Source organism: Heteronotia binoei, chromosome 20 (assembly GCF_032191835.1).
Source record: "Heteronotia binoei isolate CCM8104 ecotype False Entrance Well chromosome 20, APGP_CSIRO_Hbin_v1, whole genome shotgun sequence".
Lineage (NCBI taxonomy): Eukaryota > Metazoa > Chordata > Lepidosauria > Squamata > Gekkonidae > Heteronotia > Heteronotia binoei.
In genome coordinates this window covers 7,640,501-7,652,797 of record NC_083242.1, presented here as the reverse complement: position 1 = coordinate 7,652,797, position 12,297 = coordinate 7,640,501, and the positions used below count along the sequence as shown (strand labels likewise).

General features: G+C 50.7%; 1 protein-coding gene across 1 annotated transcript in view; it reads right to left on the bottom strand.

Moving 5' to 3' along the window:
• Positions 1-12,297, bottom strand: part of PPL (periplakin) — a 74,412-nt gene that overhangs the window by 10,383 nt on the left and 51,732 nt on the right. Inside the window, exons 7-17 of the mRNA XM_060261054.1 lie at positions 11,561-11,722; positions 9,881-9,988; positions 9,673-9,768; positions 8,652-8,768; positions 7,185-7,337; positions 5,788-5,939; positions 5,570-5,667; positions 4,751-4,908; positions 2,573-2,751; positions 2,037-2,175; positions 709-902 (exon numbers count right to left, since the gene is read on the bottom strand). Of these exons, the coding sequence (XP_060117037.1) occupies positions 709-902; positions 2,037-2,175; positions 2,573-2,751; positions 4,751-4,908; positions 5,570-5,667; positions 5,788-5,939; positions 7,185-7,337; positions 8,652-8,768; positions 9,673-9,768; positions 9,881-9,988; positions 11,561-11,722 (1,556 nt within the window). The remainder of the gene's footprint in view (positions 1-708; positions 903-2,036; positions 2,176-2,572; positions 2,752-4,750; positions 4,909-5,569; positions 5,668-5,787; positions 5,940-7,184; positions 7,338-8,651; positions 8,769-9,672; positions 9,769-9,880; positions 9,989-11,560; positions 11,723-12,297) is intronic.

The following is a 12,297-nucleotide window of genomic DNA, read 5'->3' as shown; positions in this document are numbered from 1 at the left end:
TACATCAGGGGTGTGTGGCCTAATACGCAAAGGAGCTCCTGCTAGAATTCTACCCCTGGGTGTGGGAGACCCACGTTCAACCTCCTGTTGAGCCACCTTGAAATATTCTCTCGCCGTGCCATCTACCTCACAGTGTGGTTGTGGGGACAAACCAAGGAAGGGGGGGCGGGGGACCACAAATTTCCCCAGAGTTCCTGGGAAGAATGCTGATTAAAATGGCTAGATAGTTCCTTTGTCGAAGCATGGGATTTTGCCACTTCCTGCAAAATTCATGCGAGCTCTCGAATTTTGTCAGCAGGAACAATCAGGTTGCCCGGCTTCCTTAAATGCAATTCTTGCTCAAGAGACCCATTAAATATCATTTGAAATCAGTTTTCTCTGCCTTCAATTCTCTTGCCTTTCATTGCCATCTTTTCCCCTTGGTTTACCATTCCACTTTTCAAATGAACACAAAGACCCATTAAATAGATGTATCTTTTACAAATCCTTCCCCCTGCCCTCAGTTCCCCTGCCCTCTTTTGCTGTTGCTTCCCTTTAGTTTGCCATTCTTTTTTTTTTTCAAATACAGAGAAAGAGAGAGAGAAATTAAATAGAAGTGTATCTTTTACAAATCAGTTTCCCCTGCCCTCACTTCCCCTGCCTTCCATTGCCATGGCTACCCATGGATTTGCTGTTCCTTTTTGCCTCCTACTGGCTTGAACTCCTCACCTGTGATCAATCTGCTTGCTGAGATTGCTGAACCGCTGGTTGAGTTTGTTGAGCTCGGCCTCCTGGCGCTCGATGTCCGGGCAGTGCTCCTGGAACCGGCTGGCCAGGGTGCTGGAGCACTTCTTGGCCCTCTGCAAATCTTGCTCTGCCTCGTTCAGAAGGGGCTGCTGGGCCTGCAACTCAGAACCCAGGATCTGCGGGGAGGGAGAAGGCAGTACTGATTAGTTTACTGGTTTTCTTGCATTTGCACGCTGGTGCTTGTGCGAGGGCTTGTCCATTTCCCCTATGAGGAAAGCTTAAAGCGCTTGGGGCTCTTTAGCTTGGAGAAACGTTGACTGAGGGATGGTATGATAGAGGTTTACAGGATTATGCAAGGGATGGAGAAAGTAGAGAAAGAAGTCCTTTTCTCCCTTTCACACAATACGAGAACTTGTGAACGTTCAATGAAATTGCTGAGCAGTTGGGCTAGAATGGAGAAAAGGAACTCCTTCTTCACCCAAAGGGTGATTCACACTTGGTATTCACTCCCACAGGAGGTGGTGGTGGCTACAAGCATAGATAGCTTCAAGAAGAGACTGGATAAGCATATGGAGCAGAGGTCCATCAGCGGCTATTAGCCACAGGGTATAGATGGAACTCTCTCTCTGGGGTAGTGATGGTCTGTATTCTTGGTGCTTGGGGAGGCCACAGTGGGAGGGCTTCTAGTGTCCTGATGGACCTCCTGGTGGCACCTGGGTCTTTTGACCACTGTGTGACACAGAGTGTTGGACTGGATGGGCCATTGGCCTGATCCAACATGGTTTCACTTATGTTCTTATCTGGCATTCAGAGGTTTGGTGTCCCTGCACATGGAGGTTTTTATTTTTGTGAACACCAGGGGTGGAATTCTAGTAGGAGCTCCTTTGCATATTAGGCCACACACCCCTGATGTAGCCAATCCTCCCAAGAGCTTACAAAAAAGAGCCTTGTAAGCTCATGGAGGATTGGCTACTTCAGGGGGTGTGTCCTAATATGCAAAGGAGCTCCTGCTAGAATTCCACCCCTGGTGAACACAGTTCTTTTTTAAAAACTTCATTGTGAGGGAACATTGAGGCATATGATCCGCCCCTCTTGGCCATATCTAGATGTAGTGTAGTCCAGAGAACACTCTGTATAAACTATCTCATACTAATCAGAAACGATTCCCTATTTGCAGCCAAGGGTGCTTTTTTTTACCCATTGGGAGATATGGCGAAGTTTTTCTGATTGTCCTGCTAAATTGGGGGGAGGGGGTAGTTGGAAACCTCCTCATGTTCTGAACGAGTCGCACAAAAGCCCCAAGCGCTCACCCGCAGCTCCTCTTCTTTGCGGTCCAGGCCTCGGATGTCCTCGGGGATCGTATCCTCAATGGCCAGCTTGTTTTCATAGCCGGAAAGCAGGTCTCTTCCCTGCTGGAGGCTCTTCTCAAGGCGATTGGCCACATCGACTCTACCGAGAGACAAAGCGAACACCTTTAAGGATGCAACCGATACCAGGGTTTGTTCCCGTCTGGCCAAGGACTCTTCTTCCAGGTGCAAAGCTTTATATGTATTAGAGGACTTCAGAGAATACACCTTCATGCATTAGAGAACTGCAGAGACGACACCTTTGTGTGTTAGAGAACTGCAGCGAATACAACTTCACCTATTAGAAAACTGAAGTGGATTGCACCTGCCATTCCACAGCAGTCTCTACTAAAGCCGGGGCTTTTTCTTCCAGTCCAGAACAGGGACCGAAGCTCCCCACCTCTGCCTGCTTCTGGATCCACCCATTCACACAAGCAGGTCTCTCTCCTAACAGCTCCATCTCCTAACCCGGCTCGCAGAAGCCTCAGCAATAGCCTTACTTTTCTTGAGCAGCACTCAGCAGCTGGACCACATGGTTGTACTTGTTGCTGGTTTCCTGTGCCCGGTTCTTGATCAACGTGGCGCTTCCCGTATCCGGGACGGATTCGGCGAAGGCTTCGCAGTCTTTGACCTTGTACGCTTTCTCGGGCTCGATGCGCCGGAGCTCGTTAGTGATATTCTGCAAAGGTAGGACAGGGAAAGAGCCACAAAGGGGATGAGTAAGAAGAATGCAGTTCCAGCTGGCTTGGTGTCGAGGGTGTGGCCTAATACGCAAATGACTTCCTGCTGGGCTTTTTCTACAATAAAAGGCCTGGGGAAAACAGTGCCCCGTTTCCTATTGTCCGTCTCCCATCAGCTAAGCCTGGGTGCCCAACCTTGCTTAATGTAAGAGCCGCATAGAATAAACGTCAGATGTTTGAGAGCTGCAAGACATGAACATCGGATGTTTGAGAACTGGAAGGCAAGGAAGGAGAGAAGAAGATAGAAGAAGATATTGGATTTATATCCCGCCCTCCACTCCGAAGAGTCTCAGAGCGGCTCACAATCTCCTTCCTTCCCCACAACAGACACCCTGTGAGGTGGGTGGGGCTGGAGAGGGCTCTCACAGCAGCTGCCCTTTCAAGGACAACCTCTGCCAGAGCTATGGCTGACCCAAGGCCATTCCAGCAGGTGCAAGCGGAGGAGTGGGGAATCAAACCCGGTTCTCCCAGATAAGAGTCCGCACACTTAACCACTACACCAAACTGGAAAGAAAGCAACTTTAACCTTAAATGGATTCTCCAAGCCAGCAGATGGGGCAGTGGGGGCTTTGAGAGCCACGCAACATATGTGTGAAAGAGCCACGTGTGGCTCCCGAGCCACAGTTTGCCCACCTGTGAGCTAAGCCTCAAACTGGGATCCTGCTGACTGGTGCCCCCCTGTGGTCTCTACTTGAGGCTGCAGCCCAGAGGATGAAAGGAGGGCTACTGGTTTGCCTGGTCCCTGCATAGGCCCACCATTGACTCACAGGTTGGGACTAGGGCTTTGCACGGACAACGAGAAGCCTTTATCCGTCTGGTGCTGTAATCTTTTCCCATGTACCTCTATCTGCCCATCTTCTGTGTCCTCTTTCAGACTCCCTGCCTACTTTTTCTCCCAGCTAGCTCCCCCATCTGCTGTTCCGACTGCTGGGTGCTTTGTTCCTGCCCCCTAAAATTTGGGGATGCTGGGGGAGCGAGGGAGTCGGCCCAGATGTGCCCTCCTTGTGCCTTTCCGGAGTAGCACTTGGAAGGACAAAAACAGCCCGGCTCGAGTAGACCCAAATGCTCATAAGCGACAGTGTGCTTTGGATTCAGTGCTCCGTCGAAGGTTGCCAGCTCTTCGCCGGGAAGTTCCTGGATTATCAGGGCTATTCCTTGAGGTCCCTGGTCAGCAACTGAAGTTGTGTTTAAATCTCCAGGTGGGGGCAGGGGATCCCCCCATTTGGAGGCCCTCCCTCCGCTTCACAGTCATCAAAAAGCAGGGGGGGGAGGGTATTGATCTGTGGGTATCTGGGGCTCTGGAGGAGCTGTGTTTTTAGTAGAGGCACTAAATTTTCAGCGTAGCATCCGGTGCCTCTCTTCAAAAGACCCTTCAAATTTCAAAAACATTGGACCAGGGAGTCCAGTTCTATGAGCCCCCAAAGAAGGCACCCCTAGCCATTATTTCCAAACAGAGGTAAGGCATTTAAAAGGTGCGCTCTCCCTTGAAATGTGATGGCCAGAGCTCCCTTTGGAGTTCAGTCGTGCTTGTCACAACCTTGCTCCTGGCTCCACCCCCAATGTCTTTTGGCTCCGCCCCCAAGTCTCCTGGCTCTGCCCCTAAAAATCCCAGCTATTTCTGGAACTGGACTCGGCAGCTGTAGACTTAGACGGCGCTACAAGTCTGGAGAGGATCGCGTTTGGGGAATCCATCCTCCAAAGCAGCCGTTTTCTTTCAGGGGAACTGATCGCTACGTCGCCTAAAGTTCAATTGTAATTCCAGGGGATCTGCAGGACCCACCAGGAAGTTGGCAACCCCACCCGGCGCTCAACAGGCGGTCTAGATGCAAGTTCCCAAAGGAGCGGAACACAATTCAGATGAAAGTTTTGCTCCAGCTATGCAGGTTAGGGGACTCTGCATCCAGTTCTCCTTCTTTCCCATCCCTGGAGCAGCCTTACCTTGAGCTCCTTGGAACGCTCGGCACTGTCTTGCACCGCCCGGCTCTGCTCCAGTGGAGGACGCAGGTTTGCCGTGATGGCCTTCTCCTGCTTCTCCAACTCACTGTTCACTTTCTCCAGCCCGGCTAGCAGCTGCCGCCCTTGGACAGACGCTGCATCTATGGGAAGAAGGGGGGGGGGAGATTCATTGAGGCTCCCGGTCAGTAATTCAGGAAGCTCTCCAAGCACGAATTCGAAGTCTTAGCATCAGGGCTTTTTTTGCAGCAGGAACTCCTTTGCATATTAGGCCACACCTCTCTTATGTAGCCAATCCTCCAAGAGCTTACAGGGATCTTAGTACAGGGGCCTACTGAAAGCTACAGAAGGATTGGCTACGTAAGAGAGGTGTCGCCTAATATGCAAAGGAGTCCCTGCTACAAAAAAGCCCTGCTTATCATTAAAGCAGAAGAGGAAGCAGGGAGTTGGTTGTATCGAGGAGGAGGAAGGAAGAAGAAGAAGAAGATGATGATTGATGATGATGATTGTTGATGATGATGATATTGGATTTATATCCTGCCCTCCACTTTGAATCTCAGAGTGGCTCACAATCTCCTTTATCTTCCTCCCCCACAACAGACACCCTGTGAGGTAGGTGGGGTTGAGAGAGCTCACCCAGAAGCTGCCCTTTCAAGGACAACTCCTACAAGAGCTATGGCTGACCCAAGGCCATTCCAGCAGGTGCAATGGAGGAGTGGGGAATCAAACCCGGTTCTCCCAGATAAAAGTCCGCACACTACATCACTACACTAAACTGGCTCCCCGGAGTTACAGGGCACCCACCTCCAATGCTGTCTGCCTTCAGGCCATCGTGCCGCTGCTGCAGGAGGGTTTTGGTGCCAGCTGTCTTCTGCTTCACACTCTGATACTGACCGGCGATGCTACAGAAGTAGAAGAGGCACAGTCACGTGGGGAATAATGCAGTCTTTTTGTGCTTGACAAGGAAGTGAGTCCTTATGCTGTCCCACCACTCGCCTCCGACTGGAGGAGATTGTGCTTACTTGTCGGTAAAGGCCAGCGATTCTGGATCCGTAGGAGGGATCATGAAGCAGACACCAGGGGCGGTGATGATGCTTCCCACATTGTCCGTCACCTCCCAGAGGTCACCGTTGTTCTTCTGCAGCAGGTAGGTGGCTCCGCGAGCGATCTGACACTGGGGAAGGAAAGAGCTTGCTGCCAAAAATGCATGTGTCACTTCTGCACACCTGGGGGGTTGATACCTGTCCCCTGACAGCTTTTGATTGTGTATCTACCAGGGCTTTTTTCGTAGCAGGAACTCCTTTGCATATTAGGCCACACCCACCTGATGTAGCCAATCCTCTTGGAGCTTACGGTAGGCCCTTTAAGAAGAACCCTGTAAGCTCTTGGTGGATTGGCCACATCAGGGAGGTGTGGCCTAATATGTAAAGGAGTTTCTGCTACCAAAAAAAAAGCCGTTGTATCTACACAGTTGAAAACCAAATTATTAATGGCATAATAAGAGGATAAATAAAATACAAACAGGGTCTAAAAGGGATCAAATACAAATTATACTATCAAGAGAAGGTTGTTAAGACAGTATCGGAGAAAAACAATGCATAGGAGCAGAATTAAGCAAATATTCATTGTCTTTGCCTAGAAATATAATAGCCCTTATGCAGTACAATAGCCAAACACTCAACCACTAGTTCCGTCAGTCTGGGAGATTTATCCAGCAGGGCCCTTCTGATGGTCTTATGAAGGTCTCAGCTTCTCTGCCCTGTTGTTGGCCCTCCAGGGGAACTGGCTGGCCACTGTGTGAGACAGGATGTTGGACTAGATGGACCACTGGTCTGATCCAGCAGGGTTCTCCTGATGTTCTTAAGAAGGCCTCAGCCTCTCTGCCCTGTTGTTGGCCCTCCAGGAGAACTGGCTGGCCACTATGTGAGACAGAAGGCTGGACTAGATGGTCCACTGGTCTGATTCAGCAGGGCTCTTCGATGTTCTTATGAAGGCCTCAGTCTCTCTGCCCTGTTGTTGGCCCTCCAGAGGAACTGGTTAGCCCCCGTGTGAGACAGGATGCTAGACTAGATGGACCACTGGTCTGATCCAGCAGGGCTCTTCTGATGTACTTACAAAGGCCTCGGTCTCTGTGCCCTGTGGTTGGCCCTCCAGAAGAATTGTTTGGCTACTGTGTGAGACAGGATGCTAGACTAGACGGACCACTGGTCTAATGCAGCAAGGCTCATCGTGTCCTTATGATTGAGGGTTCAAATATGGTTTTTAATTCCACAAGTTCTTATGAAGGCCTCAGCCTCTCTGCCCTGTGGTTGGCCCTCCAGCGGAACTGGTTGGCGACTGTGTGAGACAGGAGGCTGGACTTGATGGACCCTCCCTGGTCTGACCCAGCAGGGCTCTGCTGGTGTTCTTCGATGCTTACCTTCTCGTTTTCATAGTCACAGACTGCTTCCACCGGGATGGGCTTGAGGGGCGTCTCCCGGCGATACTTCAGCGGCAGCACCTGCTGGCTGCGCTTCTGCAAGGACTTCACCACATCCTCGTACTTGTCCAAGGCCTTCTCTTGGTCCTGTGCGTGGGAGAAGGGAGGGTCAGAATCATCCAAGAGCGAAAGGCAAAGATAGGTTGGCAAAAGCAGAGATGGGGCAATCAACAGCAGGGAGTTCAGGCTACGCCAGCTAAGAGAATCCCCAACTCTCATGTGAACGGGGGGGGGGGGGGTGGTTTGTAGCAGGAACTCATTTGCATATTAGGCCACACCTCTCTGATGTAGCCAATCCTCCTGGAGCTTACAGGAGGCCCTGCAATAAGAGCCTTGTAAGCTCTTGGAGGATTGGCTAAATCGGGGGTGGGGGGGCGTGGCCTAATATGCAAAGGAGTTCCTGCTACAAAAAATCCCCCACATGTGAGAATGCATCTGTAATGCGTAGCTTCTCATGGGGAGGGACGGCGGCTCAGTGGTGGAGCATCTGCTTGGTAAGCAGAAGGTCCCGGGTTCAATCCCCGGCATCTCCAACTTAAAAGGGTCATCCAGGCAAATAAGCGTGAAAAACCTCCGCTTGAGACCCTGGAGAGCCGCTGCCAGTCTGAGTAGACAACACTGACTTTGATGGGCTCAGGGTCTGATTCAGTAGAAGGCAGCTTCATATGTTCATTGTTCTCAGATGTTAGCTCAGGGGTGGCCAAACCACAGCTCAGGAGCCACATGTGGTGCTTTCGTACATATTGTGCCGCTCCCAGAGGCTGAGGCCTACTCTTGAGTAAGTGTGCCTAGCAAGAAGGCCTCAATCAGCCTCGCTGAGTGCTGACCCACAGTAGGCAACTTTTCCCACCATGTGTGAAGTGGGGAAGGAGGGGGGAGATAGGCAGGCTTGCAACCTCTTCTCTACCACCACAGAGGTCACCCGGACACCTGGAGCAGGGAAGGAGAGCGCAAGAGCCGAAGGAGAAATGTGAGCATGTAGGGGAGGGAAGCTAGTGGCAGAGCTGCCGGGTCCGGTATTAAGAGTTTTATTTAAAATGTGTGTGTAGCAGGGCACTTTTTTTGTAGCAGGAACTCCTTTGCATATTAGGCCACACCCCTCTGATGTAGCCAATCCTCTTGGAGCGTACAGAAGGCCCTGTGAAAAGAGCCCTGTAAGCTCTTAGAGGACTGGCTACATCAGAGGGGTGTGGCCTAATATGCAAAGGAGTCCCTGCTGCAAAGAAAGCCCCGGTGCGTAGCATTTGTTCATGTCTTGTGGTTCTCAGACATCTGACATTTATTCTCTGTGGCTCTGATGTTAAGCAAATTTGTTCCCCCCCCTTGTGTTAGCTGGTCTCCTGGATTTCTCACACAGCACAGCTGTGGTCTGCTAAGCTGTTGCACACGGGGGGTACTTGCCTCCAGCTCTCGGAGCAAGGATTCAATCTGGAATCTGTCCTTGAAATCTGGGCTGAACTTCTGATCCAGGTCTGTGTCCACTTTCCGGAGAAGGTCCTGGGCGTCTTTAGCATCTTTCTGAAACTGTGCAAAAAGAAAAGTCAAGCAATTCCTTGTCGGTATGATGACGGTACTTTGCACCGATCTGTCGTGCTGCTTACAAGCAAGAAATGGTCCGGTTGGTAGGGAGAAAGAAGCAGCCCTCTAGGTGAGTGCTGTCTCCTGGCATAACATGCTTTGCAGGGTTGTTTTGAAAAGAAGGGAGAGACGATGACGCTGATGATACTGGATTTATATCCTGCCCCATACTCTGAATCTCTATCTTCCTCCCCCCGCAACAGACACCCTGTGAGGTAAGTGGGGCTGAGAGAGCTCTGACAGAAGCTGCCCTTTCAATGACAGCTCTGCGAGAGCTATGGCTGACCCAAGGCCATTCCAGCAGCTGCAAGTGGAAGAGTGGGGAATCAAATCCAGTTCTCCCAGATAAGATTCCGCGCACTTCACCACTACACCAAACTGGCTGTCTGTTCAACTGTCAATTCTCATTCTCTTGCACTATTAAAATCTGGTAGTCTGCTGGACATTTTCCTAACAGAAAGACAGGAATAAAAGAAGGAGAAGTGATAGAGAAACATGGCTTCCACTTTGCATTTGATAGTCTTTTCTCCCCCTTACTGACTTGTTTCCTTAATAAACAGTTCCGCTCCATATTCAACCCCACATGCACAAAATCCTAGGTCTTGCTGCCCGTTGTTTTTTTTTGCTCTGTAAAAAGTGCCCAGCTACACACTGTAGAATGCCCTCTGACCCTCACAATGTCTACCAGAATCCAGGGGAGCTGACCTCTGTTGTCTGGCTGAAAGCATCGAGAGGTCACGTGTGAACAGCACTCCCTGCAATGAATGATCAGGCCCAGGCAGGGCTTGCCCATGGACAACATCTCCAGGCAAAATAAGAAAAGTGAGGCCTAAGTCCTCCAGGTTGGTACCTGATGGTAGTCCTCCATAAACTTGAGGTGGCTCTCCTCGCAAATGAGCAGGTTGAGGTACTCCTTCCAGTCAGCATGGACGGCCTCCATGTGAGCCTGTGGAAGACAGGGAGAGAAGGCCTCAGGGGATGCCCGATTCTCCTCTGAGGAGCCTGTTCAAAGATTCCAAACAGGGAAAGGAGACGGTGGATTCTCAGGACCAACGGACCTCGATGGGGATCTTCCCGGGGTGGTTCTGAGCCAGCAAATTGTCCCCGTCTTTGTGCAGCTTATTGACGGCTTCTTCTTTCTCTTCTAACTTCCGGTTGATGAAATTCTAGGAAACGAAAACAGGGGAGAGGGATGTGCGTGTCAGGTCTTTGGGGGAGAGAGGCGTAGTGCTATGTATGATTGTATAGCCAGACAGTTCTGAAAGTCCCAGTGCGAAAGGGACTCCCTTCCTCTTTACAGACAGTTAGAGTAGTTCCTCAGTGGAACAGGCTTCCTCAGGAGGTGGTGGGCAATGGTCCCTCTAAGCTGCAGAATCTTGTGAGCAAAAATTCTACTTTGTGAGCCCCTGGCATTAAAGTTGTGGGCTCCTGCCTCAATTAGTGTGCTCTGGGGCCATTTTTCCTGAGCTAAGACAAAAACGTGTGAGCTGGAGGCTAAAAATCTGCGAGCTAGCTCATGCAAACTCAGCTTGGAGGGGAACACTGGTGGCGGGCTCTCCTTCTTTGGAGGTTTTTAAGCAGAGCCTAGATGGCTGATTCTGTGAACTTGGGCAAGACGTGAGAAGGAGGGCAGGAAGGGTCGCATCTGGGCTTAGTTCTCTTGGCCCTTTCTGACACGCCCAGGGAAATATCGACCACCACTTTGGGGTCAGGCAGCAATTTTTCTCCAGGCCCGTTTGGCCAGGGATCCTGAAGGATTTTGCCATCTTCTGGGCATGGGGCAGGGGTTGCTGGGTGTATTTGTGAATGTCCTGCATTGTGCAGGGGGTTGGACTAGATGACCCTGGAGGCCCCTTCCAACTCTAGGATTCTAGGATTCAGCATCTCCTCGAACCAGCAAAATAAATACAGAGGCACAAGTTCTCACAAGCTCAAAAACTTGGGGGAGACTTGTCTTAGCAGTAGTATGTGCGAAAAGGATCTAGGGGTCTTAGTGGATCATACGCTGAACATGAGTCAACAGTGTGATGCGGTGACTAAAAAGGAGAATGCAATTTTGGGCTGTATCAACAGAAGTAGAGTGTCCAGATCATGTGATGTGATAGTATCGCTTTACTCTGCTCTGGTAAAACCTCTCCTGAAGTATTGTGTTCAGTTTTGGGCAAAACATTTTAAGAAGGATATGGACAAGCTGTAACGGGTCCAGAGGAGGGCGACGAAGATGGTGAGGGGTCTGGAGACCAAGTCCTGTGAGGAAAGGTTGAAGGAGCTGGGGATGTTTAGCCTGGAGAGGAGGCGGCTGAGAGGTGATAGGATTACCATCTTCAAGGACTTGAAGGGCTGTCATCTAGAGGATGGTGTGGAATTGTTTTCTGTGGCCCCAGAAGGTAGGACCAGAACCAATGGGGTTGAAATTAAATCAAAAGAGTTTCCGGCTCAACATTAGGAAGAACGTCCTGACCATTAGAGCAGTTCCTCAGTGGAACAGGCTTCCTCGGGAGGTGGTGGGCTCTCCTTCCTTGGGGTTTTTTAAACAGAGGCGAGATGGCCATCTGACAGCAATGAAGATCCTGTGAATTTAGGGGGGAGGTGTTTGAGTTTTCTGCATTGTGCAGGGGGTTGGACTAGATGACCCTAGAGGCCCCTTCCAACTCTATGATTCTACTGGCTACTCACTGCCTGGTGTGTTTTGTTAGTGGAAATCAGCCATGGAGGCTTTAAAAAAAAAACCCGGTTACCTCATACTGACGGCGCCGACTGGGGTAGTCCAGGTTCCGATCGCTCCAGTCATACTGCATCCGGTCCTTGGCCTGTTGATCGAGCCAGTAGAGCTTGTTGGTGCAGCGCTGCATGTAATCCTGCAGCGAGTTCAGATCCTGCTGCCTCTGCTGGGATCTTGCCTGCAAGCAAAAAGAAAGGTCGCTGAGGGTCCAGGTCTGGAAACCAAAAGCCACACAAGACTCTTCTAGAATGAAACTGCTTTATTCTCAAACCGAAGTATTTACCTGTCTATAATAGTAATAACGATTGCGTGCTGTTAATTGGTGACCTGGCCACCCCAGCAAGAGATGAACAGAGGTAGTTTACCCATTGCCTTCCTCTGCATAGCAACTCTGGACTTCCTCAGTGGTCTCCCATCCAACAAATAACCAGGACAGGCCTTGCTTAGTTTCTGAGAGCTGACAAGATCAGGTCACCTTGGACCATCCATGGAAGGGCAGAGACAGACAGAGGTGGTTGGCCATTGCCTTCCTCTGCGTAGCAACTCTGGACTTCCTTGGCATCAACCGTGAATGCATCAACCCTGGACTGCCATTCAGCAACTAACCACAGCCAACCCTGCTTAGCTTCCAAGACCTGATGAGGTTGGGCTAGCTTGGGCCAACCATGTCAGGGCAAGAGACAAGCAGAGGTGGTTTGCCATTGCTTGCCTCTGCGTAGTAACCCTGGACTTCCTTGGAGCTCTCCTATCCAA